At 34.6% G+C, this 12,891-nt stretch overlaps 2 protein-coding genes across 2 annotated transcripts; both read right to left on the reverse strand.

Annotated features, from left to right (window-relative positions):
• Nucleotides 1–1,061: 1,061 nt before the first annotated feature.
• LOC107963698 (cytochrome P450 71AU50) lies at nt 1,062–9,556 on the reverse strand. Its single transcript, XM_016900132.2, has 3 exons — nt 9,031–9,556; nt 3,188–3,685; nt 1,062–1,839 (listed from the first exon to the last, which is right to left on the reverse strand). The coding sequence occupies exons 1-3, from the start codon at nt 9,502–9,504 to the stop codon at nt 1,717–1,719; spliced, it is 1,095 nt and encodes a 364-aa protein (XP_016755621.1). The 5' UTR covers nt 9,505–9,556; the 3' UTR covers nt 1,062–1,716.
• A 1,348-nt stretch (nt 9,557–10,904) lies between these two features.
• LOC107963697 (cytochrome P450 71AU50) lies at nt 10,905–12,891 on the reverse strand. Its single transcript, XM_041105588.1, has 2 exons — nt 11,773–12,891; nt 10,905–11,692 (listed from the first exon to the last, which is right to left on the reverse strand). Exons 1-2 carry the CDS (start codon nt 12,586–12,588, stop codon nt 11,063–11,065), a joined length of 1,446 nt encoding a protein of 481 aa, XP_040961522.1. The 5' UTR covers nt 12,589–12,891; the 3' UTR covers nt 10,905–11,062.

Here is a 12,891-nt window from a genome sequence, read left to right on the forward strand (position 1 = left end):
ACGCTTTGATAAATATAACTTTATAACTAGCTCGTTATTTACTTATTATTTTTCACTCTTTTTCATTAAAAAAATTATACTTTTTTTATTCAACCAAAATGCATTAAGAAAAAGAAGAAAATTTGCAAACAATATGGAAATAAATTTTAACAAGCATAATAAAGAAAAGACTAAATTTATTTAATTGCAAAAAAAAAATTATTCTCATTAGCAGGAGTAAAATTGAAATTTTAAAATTCAAATCATAAAATAAAGAAAGGAAAGAAAAAAAACTAATTAAAATTAAAAAACTTTAAAAAAATCTAATTTCAGAAAAATAAAAATAAAAATGTAGTGTGATCTTTTACTAAAAAGAAGCTTAATTTTGAAAAACACAAAATGTAAAAGGCAAAGAGGCCTAATTGGCAAATTTACCACTCAAGATTTCAAAATCTGAAGCAAACGGGAAATAAAAGGGATTGATATTGATATTGTTCCTAATTCGGCCTCTGACTAGACTAAAACCAATTTGGTTTAACATTAAAAATTGTGCTTGGAAAACAAAACATTTTGGGCTTTGAATTTAAATGATCTTTCACCCAATCCCCGACATGATTTTTTATTTAAAACTGATTTTTTTTTATTTTCTAAAAACATAATTTTATTTTATTTAAAATAAAACTTTTATTTTATTATTATTTTTCAAAAAAAAAACACAAGTAGATATCCAAATATCTACTCCATTTCATGCCAAAATTAAATTAAAAATTATTTAAAATTGATTTCAAATCAAGTTCAAGTGGAGATTGTAAGTCCCGACAAATATTAATTTTCAATTGATTTATTTTTTCATTATAAATTAATAAAAATAAAATTTAATTTGATTTTATGTAATTATATTTAATTTTTTATTTGATTTAGATAATTATAATTATAATTTCTATTTAAAAAATCTCTAGATCATCTTTATTCAAATTGATTTTTTAATTTTTTTCGAATTAAATTCAATGTAATATATGTGTTTTATTAACAAAATATATTGAATACCTACAACATAAAAAGACAATACTTCAAATCGAGAGTAGCAATAATATGAACCACGTAAATGATGGAAAGAGATACAACAATTATAGTTTAAAACGCATTAAATCTAAAACAAGGAGACATATTAACAAATTCTAAACTTAATTATTGAAGTGCTGCTAATAGATTTAATCATCGTCTTTTTTACGTTTTTAACAATTAATTTCGAGATTAGTTAATCTTGGTGTAGGAATAAGAAGTACGGATTTCTTTTTCTTCATAACAATTCCAAATTTGCCGGACATGTCGAGCACTGTTCCTATGGCAATCTCCACTCAAAAGAATGCAACAATGAAGCCAATATGAAAAACAATAGCTTCTCCGCTAAGGGTATTCCTGGGCACTTTCTCCTTCCGGACCCGAATGGCATGAACCGAAAATCATTTCCATAATAATTTGAATTGTCAAGATCATTTAAGAATCTTTCCGGTCAAAATTCTAAAGGATTCTCCCAAATACGAGGATTCCTATGAATGCTCCACATATTTATGAACAACCTGCTGCCCTTTGGTATGGTATAGCCATTGAGATGGACCGATCGGGCCGGACATCGAGGAACAAGGAGCGGTAGTGCTGGATGTAGTCGGAAGGTTTCCTTTATCACAGCGTTTAGATAACTTAAATTAGACAAGTGAAACTCTTCAACGGTGTTGTTTACCCAACAACATCACTTAATTCTTTCTTCACTTTCTCCATTATTTCTGGATGTTGCATTAGCTCTGCCATTGTCCACTCTACCATAGTTGTAGTAGTATCTGTACCACCCACCAATATATCCTAAAAGTTCAAAATTAATAGCATTAATTACCCAAACTAGAAAGCAAAGATAAAGGGTATATTATATATATATATATATAATAATTAGTTTTTATTTTCATAAGATGCATAGGTCGGTTGGGTATATTAATTTTTTAATATTTTTAAAACATTAATTTTTATTTAAAATCATTAATGAATTAAAAAATAATAATATAATTACAAAATATTTTTAAAAAATATTTAATTAACTTATACTAATATTATTTAATGTTAAAACAATACAAAATTTTATTATAGTTTGAATATTAATATCAATTTATTAAAATTTACATAATTATATTAATATTTTTTTATAATTTATTTATTTTATATATACTAATTCATATGTTAAGTACATAACACTAAAATTTTATTTTTTTTCATTTTACTCTGTAAATATTATTTTAAATGGAAACATATGCATATATTTATATTGCTAAATATTAATTTTAATTGGTATAAGTAATTATAATTATTTTATAAATTTTATAAATTTTAAAAAATAATAAGAAACATAGATAATACAAAATACTAAATTTTAATTAATTGACGTTCTTCATCTTAATTTCTCAAATAGATATGAGTCAAAATATTTGTTGAGTTGAAATTTGTGGTGAACTGAATAAATTTAATTAGATGCAATTAATATTTATAAAAAATAATATTTAATTTAATTTAATTATAAAATATATTTATTTTCTTTTGAGTTTTTACATATAAATTAAGGATAAATAAATAAATTCATACATTGTAGATTATATTATCAATATATTGATATTATTTTTATATATATAATGTTAGTCTCGCACATTTAATTTTCATTAATTATATAAAAATGATTTTAAAATTATTAATTATTAACATATTTAAAATAAAATCATATTTATATATATTGTATTTATTTATCCAATTATATTCAATGATATTATAGATTTATAATTTTATTAATTAATAATATATTATATTATTTTTTAACTAGAACTTTTAAAAGATATGATCAAATTAATTAATTTCACATTAATATACTATCATATTAATTTTTATTATTATCACATAATAATATCAATAAATTGTTATTTTAATGTCAATTTAATAATATATTTAACAATAAAGGGTATCTAAATCATTAAAACTCATGCTTATAGATATTAAAAATTGTTAAATTAGTTTGTTTTAACATGAAAATTGTTAATATTTAATTTTATACAAAGGTAAAATTATGCTATTAGTTATTTTTAGTGTAATATTAAAAAAATTTAAAATTCAAAAAATTAAACAAATTAAAAACTAATAAATTAAAAAAATGAAAACCAAATTCACAACTTACCACGAGCAGACCCTTGACTTCATCCATTGTAAGAGGTGATGCATTATCTTCGTTGTTATTGCGCTCCAAATGCAATAGCAGCTCTAAGAAGCCTAATTTTTGTTCACTACTCTTCTTATCTTTTTCCTTATCAATGGCCACTTCAATTACAGATTCAATAAGTCGATTGAACTGTTGGTTTATTTTCCTCATTCCCCTCTCAATACCTTGTATGTCAAACCGTGCAATCACCGGAAAAAAATCAGAGACGTTCGGTTTTCCCAGTAACACCATTGATTCAGACGAATTCTCTTTCAAGTTACCTTCAATGGTGGCCCCTTTCTCACCTGGGAGTTCACCTCCCAAAATCATGCTGATGGCCGCATTCAATGCCACTAAATATGTCCATTTCCCAATATCAATTGGCTTGCCAACATTTTCATACACATCTTTAAGGCCATTCATTACTTGTTCTCTTCGTAGACCATAACAAGCATTCAGCCTAGCATTGGTAAGCAACTCTGTTGTTCCAATAGGGTCGGAAGCGTGTAAATTATTGTACTAAAAAATCACACAAAGTTCAATTCCCAGGGAAGAGAGGTGGATCACATGGATCTCTTAAATACCAAGTCTTTCCTTAGACAGAATATCCCTTCTATAGGAATTTAATAGCACAATTAAATACTACTATTATACCCTCAAATATTGAAAGAAAAATAGGACAAGAAAGAACACAAGAGTTTTAACGAGGTTCGGTAAATTATACCTACGTCCTCGGGCACTAACACCAGATGATAACTTTACTATCTCCAAAGTATTACAAACAAATAGAATTCCTTAAGAATTCTCAAATGGGAGAAGAGAGAAAACTAAGAGACAAAGATTGGTTGGGATGAATTGAAATGAGAAATGAGAAGGCCTATTTATAGTTGAGGTTTAAGGACCAAACAATAAATAGCCCATTATCTCAAGGACCAAAAAAAAATTATCCCATGCCACTTTTTCAAAGTCAACTTTAGGGTGCTAAACTTGCACCACTTTGTATTGTTTGCCATTAATGTTGTCTCCCATTAATGTTAACAATCTCCACCTTGAAGATTTGATTAGGATAATCACATCTTCACACACTTCCTTCAACTCCCCAAATTCGATAAAGCTATCTTTTGTAGTGCCTACAAATGCACTCTCGAGCGCCATACACCTGAAGGTGCTCAAATTCTCAGGATGTTAATCAAGTTCAAACAATGATTAAACTTGATTGTTGTTACTACCTTGGTCATCATATCTGCGGGATTATCTGCTGTCGGAATCTTCTGAAGTAGAATTTTTCCTTTTTCAAAGACTTCCCGCACAAAGTGATATCTTACGTCGATATGCTTGGTTCTTGAATGATAGACTTGATTTTTCGCTAAATGAATAGCGCTCTGACTGTCACAATATAAACTTATGTGACTTTGAACAACTCCTAAGTCTTTCAACAATCCATTAAGCCAAATAGCCTCCTTAACAGCTTCTGTAACTGCCATATATTCTGCCTCTGTAGTAGACACAGCTACTGTAGACTGTAAGGTAGACTTCCAACTCACTGGGGCTTTCGCAAGAGTAAACAGATACCCCGTAGTTGAACGACGTTTATCTAAATCACCAGCAAAGTCGGAATCAACATATCCAACTACAAACTGACCAAGTGCTTCATCCTGTTCAAAAATTAAACCAACATCTACGGTTTTTCGAAGATACCGTAGAATCCATTTCACAGCTTGCCAATGTCCTTTTCCAGGATCATGCATATACCTGCTCACAACTCCAACAGCTTGTGAAATGTCAGGCCTCGTACACACCATCGCATACATCAAACTCCCAACTGTATTAGCATATGGAACTTTTGCCATATATTCTCTTTCTTCTTCAGTTTTCGGAGATAATTGAGCACTAAGTTTCAAATGAGAAGCAAGTGGGGTACTTACATGTTTTGTGTTTTCATTTACACCAAAACATTGTAATACCTTTTTCAGATATTGCTTCTGATTCAAACAAAGCTTGCCTCTCTGTCTATCTCTACTTATCTCCATGCCGAGAATCTTCTTGGCCTCACCTAGATCTTTCATCTCGAACTCTTGATTCAACTGGGCCTTCAGCTTATCTATCTCTTTTTGGCTCTTCGAAGCGATTAACATATCATCAACATACAAGAGTAGATAAATGAAAGATCCGTCATGCAGCTTCTGCAAATACACACAATTGTCATATTTGCTTCTTGTGTACTTCTGCCTTCTCATAAAGCTATCAAATCGCTTGTACCACTGCCTCGGGGATTGCTTCAATCCATATAGCGATTTGTTCAGCTTACAAACCCAATTTCTACCACCAGCATCTGTGTATCCTTCGGGCTGAGTCATATAGATCTCCTCTTCTAACTCACCATGCAAGAAAGCCGTCTTAACATCAAGTTGAGCTAGCTCCAAATTCAACTGTGCTACCAAGGCCAACAAAATTCTAATGGAGGAATGCTTCACAATAGGGGAAAATACATCATTGTAGTCAATTTCCTCCTTCTGAGCGTAGCCTTTAGCTACCAATCTTGCCTTGTAGCGAATATCCTTCTTGCTAGGAGATCCATCTTTCTTTGCGAATACCCACTTGCATCCGATTGCCCTTTTACCTTTCGGTAATTGCGCCAACTCCCAAGTATTGTTCTTCCGGAGAGACTGCATTTCTTCATCTATGGCGCTTTTCCATTTATCACTTTCTAAGCTTTGCATTGCTTCTTGATAAGTGATAGGAATATCATCAACAACGGGAAGGGCGTAGGCCACCATATCAGTAAATCGAGCAGGTTTACGAATTTCTCTCCGTGGCCTTGCAACTACAACTGGTTCTGGTATACTTAGTGGTTCTTGGGTCAGAACCTCTTCAACCTCTAATTCTTCCATTGTGGCTGGAGAATTAGACTTATTAACTAGGCAAATCCCCATCTGCTCAAACTCTACCTGTTTTGGAGTACACTCCACCTGCTGTGGAGTATTGCTCGTCTGAATATCTTTATCTGCTACCTTTTTTCAATGTGGCAGATTCATCAAAGGTAACATCTTTGCTACAGATCATTTTCTTTGTGCTTAAGCACCAAAGACGAAATCCCTTCACTCCAGAAGTGATTCCCATAAAGAGAGCTTTCTTTGCCCTCGGATCTAACTTTGACTCCTTCACATGGTAATATGCAGTGGTTCCAAACACATGTAAGGAATCATAATCTGTAGCCGATTTTCCAGACCATACCTCCATAGGAGTTTTTCTTTCTAATGCAGATGATGGCAAACGATTAACAAGATGGCCAGCGTATGTCACAGCCTCAGCCCAAAATTGCTTGCCCAACCCAGCATTGGACAACATACATCGAACTTTCTCCAGCAATGTTCGATTCATACGCTCTGCCAATCCATTCTGCTGTGGTGTATCCCTAACTGTGAAGTGTCGAACAATACCATACTCTTGGCACACATCGAAGAACGGATCACTTTTATATTCCCCTCCATTGTCCGTCCTAAGCCGCTTGATTTTCTTGCCAGTTTGGTTTTCGATCATAGTTTTCCATTTAAGAAAAACTCTAAGCACTTCATCCTTAGTTCTATGGTATACACCCAAACTCTTCTGGAAAAGTCATCAACAAAAGTAACAAAGTAGTGTTTTCCTCCCAATGAAGGTGTCTTGGAAGGCCCCCACACATCTGAGTGAACATATTCCAAAATACCTTTTGTATTATGGATAGCAGTGCCGAATTTCACTCTCTTTTGCTTTCCCAGAACACAATGCTCGTAAAATTTTAATTTGCAAGCCTTTGCACCTTTCAACAATCCTTGCTTTGCCAGAATTTGCAAGGATTTTTCGTTGGCATGTCCCAACTTCATATGCCACAACTGTATTGAGTCCAATTCTTTGTTGCCGGAAGCTGCAGCGACTGCTCCAATAACTGTACTACCTTGGTAGTAATACAAGTTATTTTTCCTGATGCCCTTCAATATCACAAATGCGCCAGATGTCACTTTCAAAACCCCATCTCTCATAGTAACAACTGAACCATTGGATTCCAAGGCTCCCAATGAGATGAGATTTTTCTTCAAACTGGGCACGTACCGAACATCAGTCAGAACTCTGGTTGATCCATCTTGATTCTTTAATTGGATTGAACCTATCCCAACAGTTTTACAGGCATTGTCATTGCCCATATAAACAACTCCTCCATTTAGTTCTACTAAATCAGAGAACCACTCCCGGTTAGGGGACATATGATAGGTACAACCCGAATCCAATATCCACTCATCTGAATGGAACGACGATGATGATGTAACCAGTGATAGTTCAGAGTCACTAGTATCATGCTTTGCAACACAAGCATCTACAGCAGCTTTTCCCTTATTCTTCAGCTTTGGACAATTTTTCTTCCAGTGGCCTTTCTCATGACAAAAAGCACATTCATCTTTCCCGAGTCTGGACTTTGACTTTGATCTCCCCTTTTGAGTTTTCTTCCGAGTGTATGAACGACCTCGGACTACTAAAGCTTCTGTATCTCTGATTGAGTTTTTCTGTTTGTCCTTCTTTCTCTGTTCATAACTGTATAAGGCCGCACAGACTTCGCTCAGAGATATATCACTCCTGCCATAAAGTAGAGTAGTTTCTAGGAACTTAAACTCCTCAGGAAGTGACCCCAACAGCATCAAAGCCAAATCTTCATCTTTGAATGTCTCATCCATATTCAGCAAATCAGTGACTAACTGATTAAATTTGGTGATGTGATCATTCATTGTGGTACTTGGGACGTATGTGAAGCGAAACAGTCTTTTCTTCAAGTGGAGCTTATTTTGACTGTTTTTCTTCAAAAATTTTTCTTCAAGTGCCACCCACAACTTATTTGCAGAAGTCTCCTTTGAAAAAGCATACCTCTGTTCTCGAGAAAGGCATGATCGAATTGTGCCACATGCCAACCGATTGATCGCCTTCCAATCTTTCTCCTGTACATCATCTGGTTTCTCTTCATCAATGGCAATGTCTAGACCCTGCTGAAAAAGGGCATCTAGAACCTCACTTTGCCACATACCAAAATGGCCCGTGCCATCAAAGATCTCCACGGCCAATCTTGCATTTGCAATTGTCGGTCTTGTCCACATGGACGATGTTGAAGCTCCTACATCGACCGTTTTCTCCATAATCTTTCAATATACCTAAGGAAATCTTTTCTGATGTGGAAGATCAGTTTAAACTGCAACCACAGAGCATACTACGATTAACCTTCGGCTCTGATACCACTTGTTGTTCCAATAGGGTCGGAAGCGTGTAAATTATTGTACTAAAAAATCACACAAAGTTCAATTTCCAGGGAAGAGAGGTGGATCACATGGATCTCTTAAATACCAAGTCTTTCCTTAGACAGAATATCCCTTCTATAGTAATTTAATAGCACAATTAAATACTACTATTATACCCTCAAATATTGAAAGAAAAATAGGACAAGAAAGAACACAAGAGTTTTAACGAGGTTCGGTAAATTATACCTACGTCCTCGGGCACTAACACCAGATGATAACTTTACTATCTCCAAAGTATTACAAACAAATAGAATTCCTTAAGAATTCTCAAATGGGAGAAGAGAGAAAACTAAGAGACAAAGATTGGTTGGGATGAATTGAAATGAGAAATGAGAAGGCCTATTTGTAGTTGAGGTTTAAGGACCAAACAATAAATAGCCCATTATCTCAAGGACCAAAAAAAAATTATCCCATGCCACTTTTTCAAAGTCAACTTTAGGGTGCTAAACTTGCACCACTTTGTATTGTTTGCCATTAATGTTGTCTCCCATTAATGTTAACAAACTCGGTTGCAAGAACTTTACGCTTGTTTTTCCATCGAGTATTGCTGTAAGAATCGAATGCAATATCATTGCAACCAAAGCTAGCAACTTGTGCAGCAATGGGTGGATCTCGTTCAGAGAATGTTACATCATGGTCACGAACCACTTCTTTTGCTAGTTCTGGTGAGCTAATTACGACACATAGCTTGTTGCCAAGCCAAAGTTTGAAGATGGGACCATAGGTTGCAGCCAGTTCGGCGAAGGACAGGTGAAGATTATCGGTGCCAAGAAATGGAAGATATCCCACTATCGGCAACCCTCGAGGACCTGGCGGCAACTGAGCGACGATCTTCTTGGACTTCTTAACGAACCATAGGTGCCAAAATGAAATTGCAAGTACGACCATGACAAAGGATAAGACAGCTCGAAAGAGTCCATCTTTCGGCTTGCTCAAATCTAATAGCCATGGATTCAAGTTGTAAGCTGTCTGCAACATCCTAGGGGGGTCTAGAGAAAAAAAGATGATGATTCACAATAAAAAAAAATAGTGAAAGTGATAAGAAAGTAGACATGATTTTATATAGGAGATTTAATTAGAGGACAAAATCAATTATGAATGACTTGGCTGAAACTTGGCCTCATATAGACTTCAGGCTCTGAAATTTGGTTTAATCGTAACCTATAAAACTATTTTGAAAAAAAAATCAATTAATCCTTCTTTTTTTTCCAAAATATTCAACCATGGATCCAATCATATTTTTATTCTAGTTTAACCAATTCAGCTTGGTTCAAATAATCATGATTTTTTTAGACTCAATTGAGACATTAAACTTACAAAATTTACTAAATCAATTATTTAACTAACGTTGATGGTAAGTTTCTAAAATTACTAATACCATTATTAACAGTCACTAAATCAACTAATGAATGCTGACTTGGCACTACCATATCAATAAGATAAAAAAATAAAATTAAAAATTAAAAATTCAAGTTCAAAATGAACCTAGACAAATAATTTTGAATCTAAACAATTTAAATTGATTTTGTCTTTATAGTATTTTTTTAGTTGAAATCAAAGTAGTCACAGTTGATAAAAATAACTAATTTTTTGTCATGGATACTCTCCGAAAATTTATACAGTTAGTCATAAATGTATTTTATTACTATAAATGAGAATTAAACTCCCAACCTTATAATTAAGGGATGAGGTAAATAAACACTACACGGCTGAATTTTTTATGTTGTATGGAAAGATAAGATTATAGTATATGGAAAGATAAGCTTGGACCACTCGCTGGATGTGGTCAAAATTTTCCAACTTTGATTTCCATTGCTGGACGCATGTGTTGATTGCCTTTCTTTGTTAGGGAGTGTTAACAATGACATTTCAATAATTTTTGGATACGAGATAACGAATCAACAGAAAACGATTGAACACCACAACCGGTCAAGACAGGAGGCTGATTGCGACAACAAAATGAAGGAAAAGAGAGCAAATATGTGCGGCAATGGCAAAAAATCAGCAATAAAGTCCAGCCACAACAGAGAAGTGAAGAGATGAATAAAATTAAAAGAAAACGAGAGGAGAAGACGATCAATGGGGTGCGGCGGCCACAAGTGGAGGAGGAAGGGAAGAAAGAGGCGGCACAAAGATGGAAAAATTAGGGTTTTAGGAGCGGCAAGGCAAGGATAAAGAAGAAAAGTTGAAGAATGAGAGGAAGAGAGGAGGGTGGGACGGCAAAGAGAAAAGAAAAAATGATCAAAAGAGGTTGAACAAAAAATTAAATAATATTTATATCTAGGGTTACAGCATGGGACAATATAGCTAGGATTTTGGACAAAAAAAATTAAGGGAAGGGAATTAAATTCAAGGACAAATTCATTAACTCTTAATCATCAAACTAATAACTCTTTCTTTATTCAATCAAATAAAAGATATCAATAAAATGGGGCATTAGAGTAGTTGATATCTCAGTCCTAGATGACATGCCAGGATTAATAGACGATAGTAATTTGCAAAAGGAGATACATATAATAATAATAGTTTATAGCCATTACTTTTTGTAAAGCACATGATCAGACAATCTTGGTATGGGAATAAGACGTAAAGGGTTCTTTTTCTTTATAACAATTCCAAATTTGCTGGAAAGGTCAAGCTGTTCGCCTTGGGGCAATTTCCATTCAAAAGAATGCAGCAATGAGGCCAATATGAAAGATAACATCTTCTCCGCTAGGGTTATGCCTGGACAACGTCTCCTTCCTGACCCAAATGGCATATATCGAAAACCATTTCCAAGAAAATTGAACTTTCCAGGCTCATCCAAGAACCTTTCGGGTCGAAATTCTGAAGGGTTGTCCCAAATATTGGGGTCCATGTGAATGCACCACATGTTTAAATACACCTTGCTACCCTTTGGAATGGTATAGCCACCCACGGTGAGTGATTGAGCAGAACAACGAGGAATAAGAAGGGGCAGAGGTGGATGCAATCTGAAGGTCTCCTTTATCACTGCATTTAGGTAACTTAAATTAGGCAAGTGAAACTCTTCAATGATGTCATTTACCCCAACAACATCAGTTAGTTCTTTCTTCACTTTCTCCATTATTTCTGGATGTTGCATTACCTCTGCCATTACCCACTCTGTCGTAGTTGAAGTAGTATCTGTTGCACCTACCACAATGTCCTATTACAAACCACCAATTACTCAAAACGAATTAAAGAAGGAAAAATAATGTATGATAGCTAAAAATCATAAAATCTTACCATGAGAAGGCCCTTTACTTGATTCATCGTAAGTGATGAAGGGCTATCTTGGTTCTTGTGTAAATCCAAGAGCAATTGTAAGAAGTCGAATTTTTGTTCACTCGTTTCTTTCTCAGTCACCGTGTTCATTCTGAGTTCAATCACAGACTCTAAAAGTTCATTGAACGATTGACGGATTTTCTTCATTCCCCTCTTGATACCTTGGATGTCTAACCATGCAATCGCGGGGAAAATATCTGAAATGTTTGGTTTTCCCACTAACACCATCATCTGCGAAGAAATATCTTTGAAGCGACCCTCAACCGCAGTCCCTTTCTCTCCTCGGAGTGCGCCTCCCCACACCATCTTTCCGATCAAATTGATTAACGCACAGTATGCCAATTCGCCGATATCAATTGGCTTGCCAACGTTTTCATACACATCCTCCACCATTTTCATCACTTGCTCTCGTCGTAGATCATAACAGGCATTAAGGTTAGCGTTGCTTAGCATATCGGTCGCGAGAACTTTGCGCTTGTTTTTCCAGCTGGGACTGCTGTAAGAGTCGAACGCAACATCATTGGAGCCAAAGGTAATAATCTGTGCAGCAATGGGAGGTTCTCGCTCTGAAAATGCTATATCATGGTCACGAACCACTTCTTTTACAAGCGATGGAGAGCTAATTACTACGGTTAGCTTGTTCCCAAGCCAAAGCTTGTAAATGGGACCATAAACTCCACCCAACTCCGTAAAGACCAGATGGAGATTATCGAATCCAAGAAATGGAAGATACCCCAGGATTGGCAACCCACGGGGACCAGGTGGTAAAGGAGCCATCGGTTTCCTCGCCTTCCAAAATGAGTACAAGAGTGAAATTCCCTATATGGCAACCAGAAATGAGAAAGATGCTGGGAACAGTCCATCTTTCTGGTTGCCAACATTCAACAGCCATGAAAACGAGCTGCAAGCTGTTTGCAACATCTTGTTGCTTTGGGAGGAAAACCAAGAAATTTTAATGTGAACCCACTGAGTTTATCACGAAGTGCTGTGTTTATTATTGCTGAAAAGGGACCATGATTTACAGTGCAACTGGTTTGGATAAAAAGAATATTTCCTACTTCAACTTTGAGAAAAAATTTT

The sequence above is a fragment of the Gossypium hirsutum genome, chromosome A03 (assembly GCF_007990345.1).
Source record: "Gossypium hirsutum isolate 1008001.06 chromosome A03, Gossypium_hirsutum_v2.1, whole genome shotgun sequence".
Taxonomy (NCBI): domain Eukaryota; kingdom Viridiplantae; phylum Streptophyta; class Magnoliopsida; order Malvales; family Malvaceae; genus Gossypium; species Gossypium hirsutum.

Coding starts and splice junctions, on each gene's coding strand:
- LOC107963698 (XM_016900132.2), bottom strand. CDS start 9,504: ATGTTGCAGACAGCTTACAACTTGAATCCATGGCTATTAGATTTGAGC. Junction 3,686..9,030: donor GTAAAGTTCTTGCAACCGAG/TTTGTTAACATT, acceptor GGAACAACAGAG/TTGCTTACCAATGCTAGGCT. Junction 1,840..3,187: donor AAGTCAAGGGTCTGCTCGTG/GTAAGTTGTGAA, acceptor TTGAACTTTTAG/GATATATTGGTGGGTGGTAC.
- LOC107963697 (XM_041105588.1), bottom strand. CDS start 12,588: ATGGCTCCTTTACCACCTGGTCCCCGTGGGTTGCCAATCCTGGGGTAT. Junction 11,693..11,772: donor AAGTAAAGGGCCTTCTCATG/GTAAGATTTTAT, acceptor GGTTTGTAATAG/GACATTGTGGTAGGTGCAAC.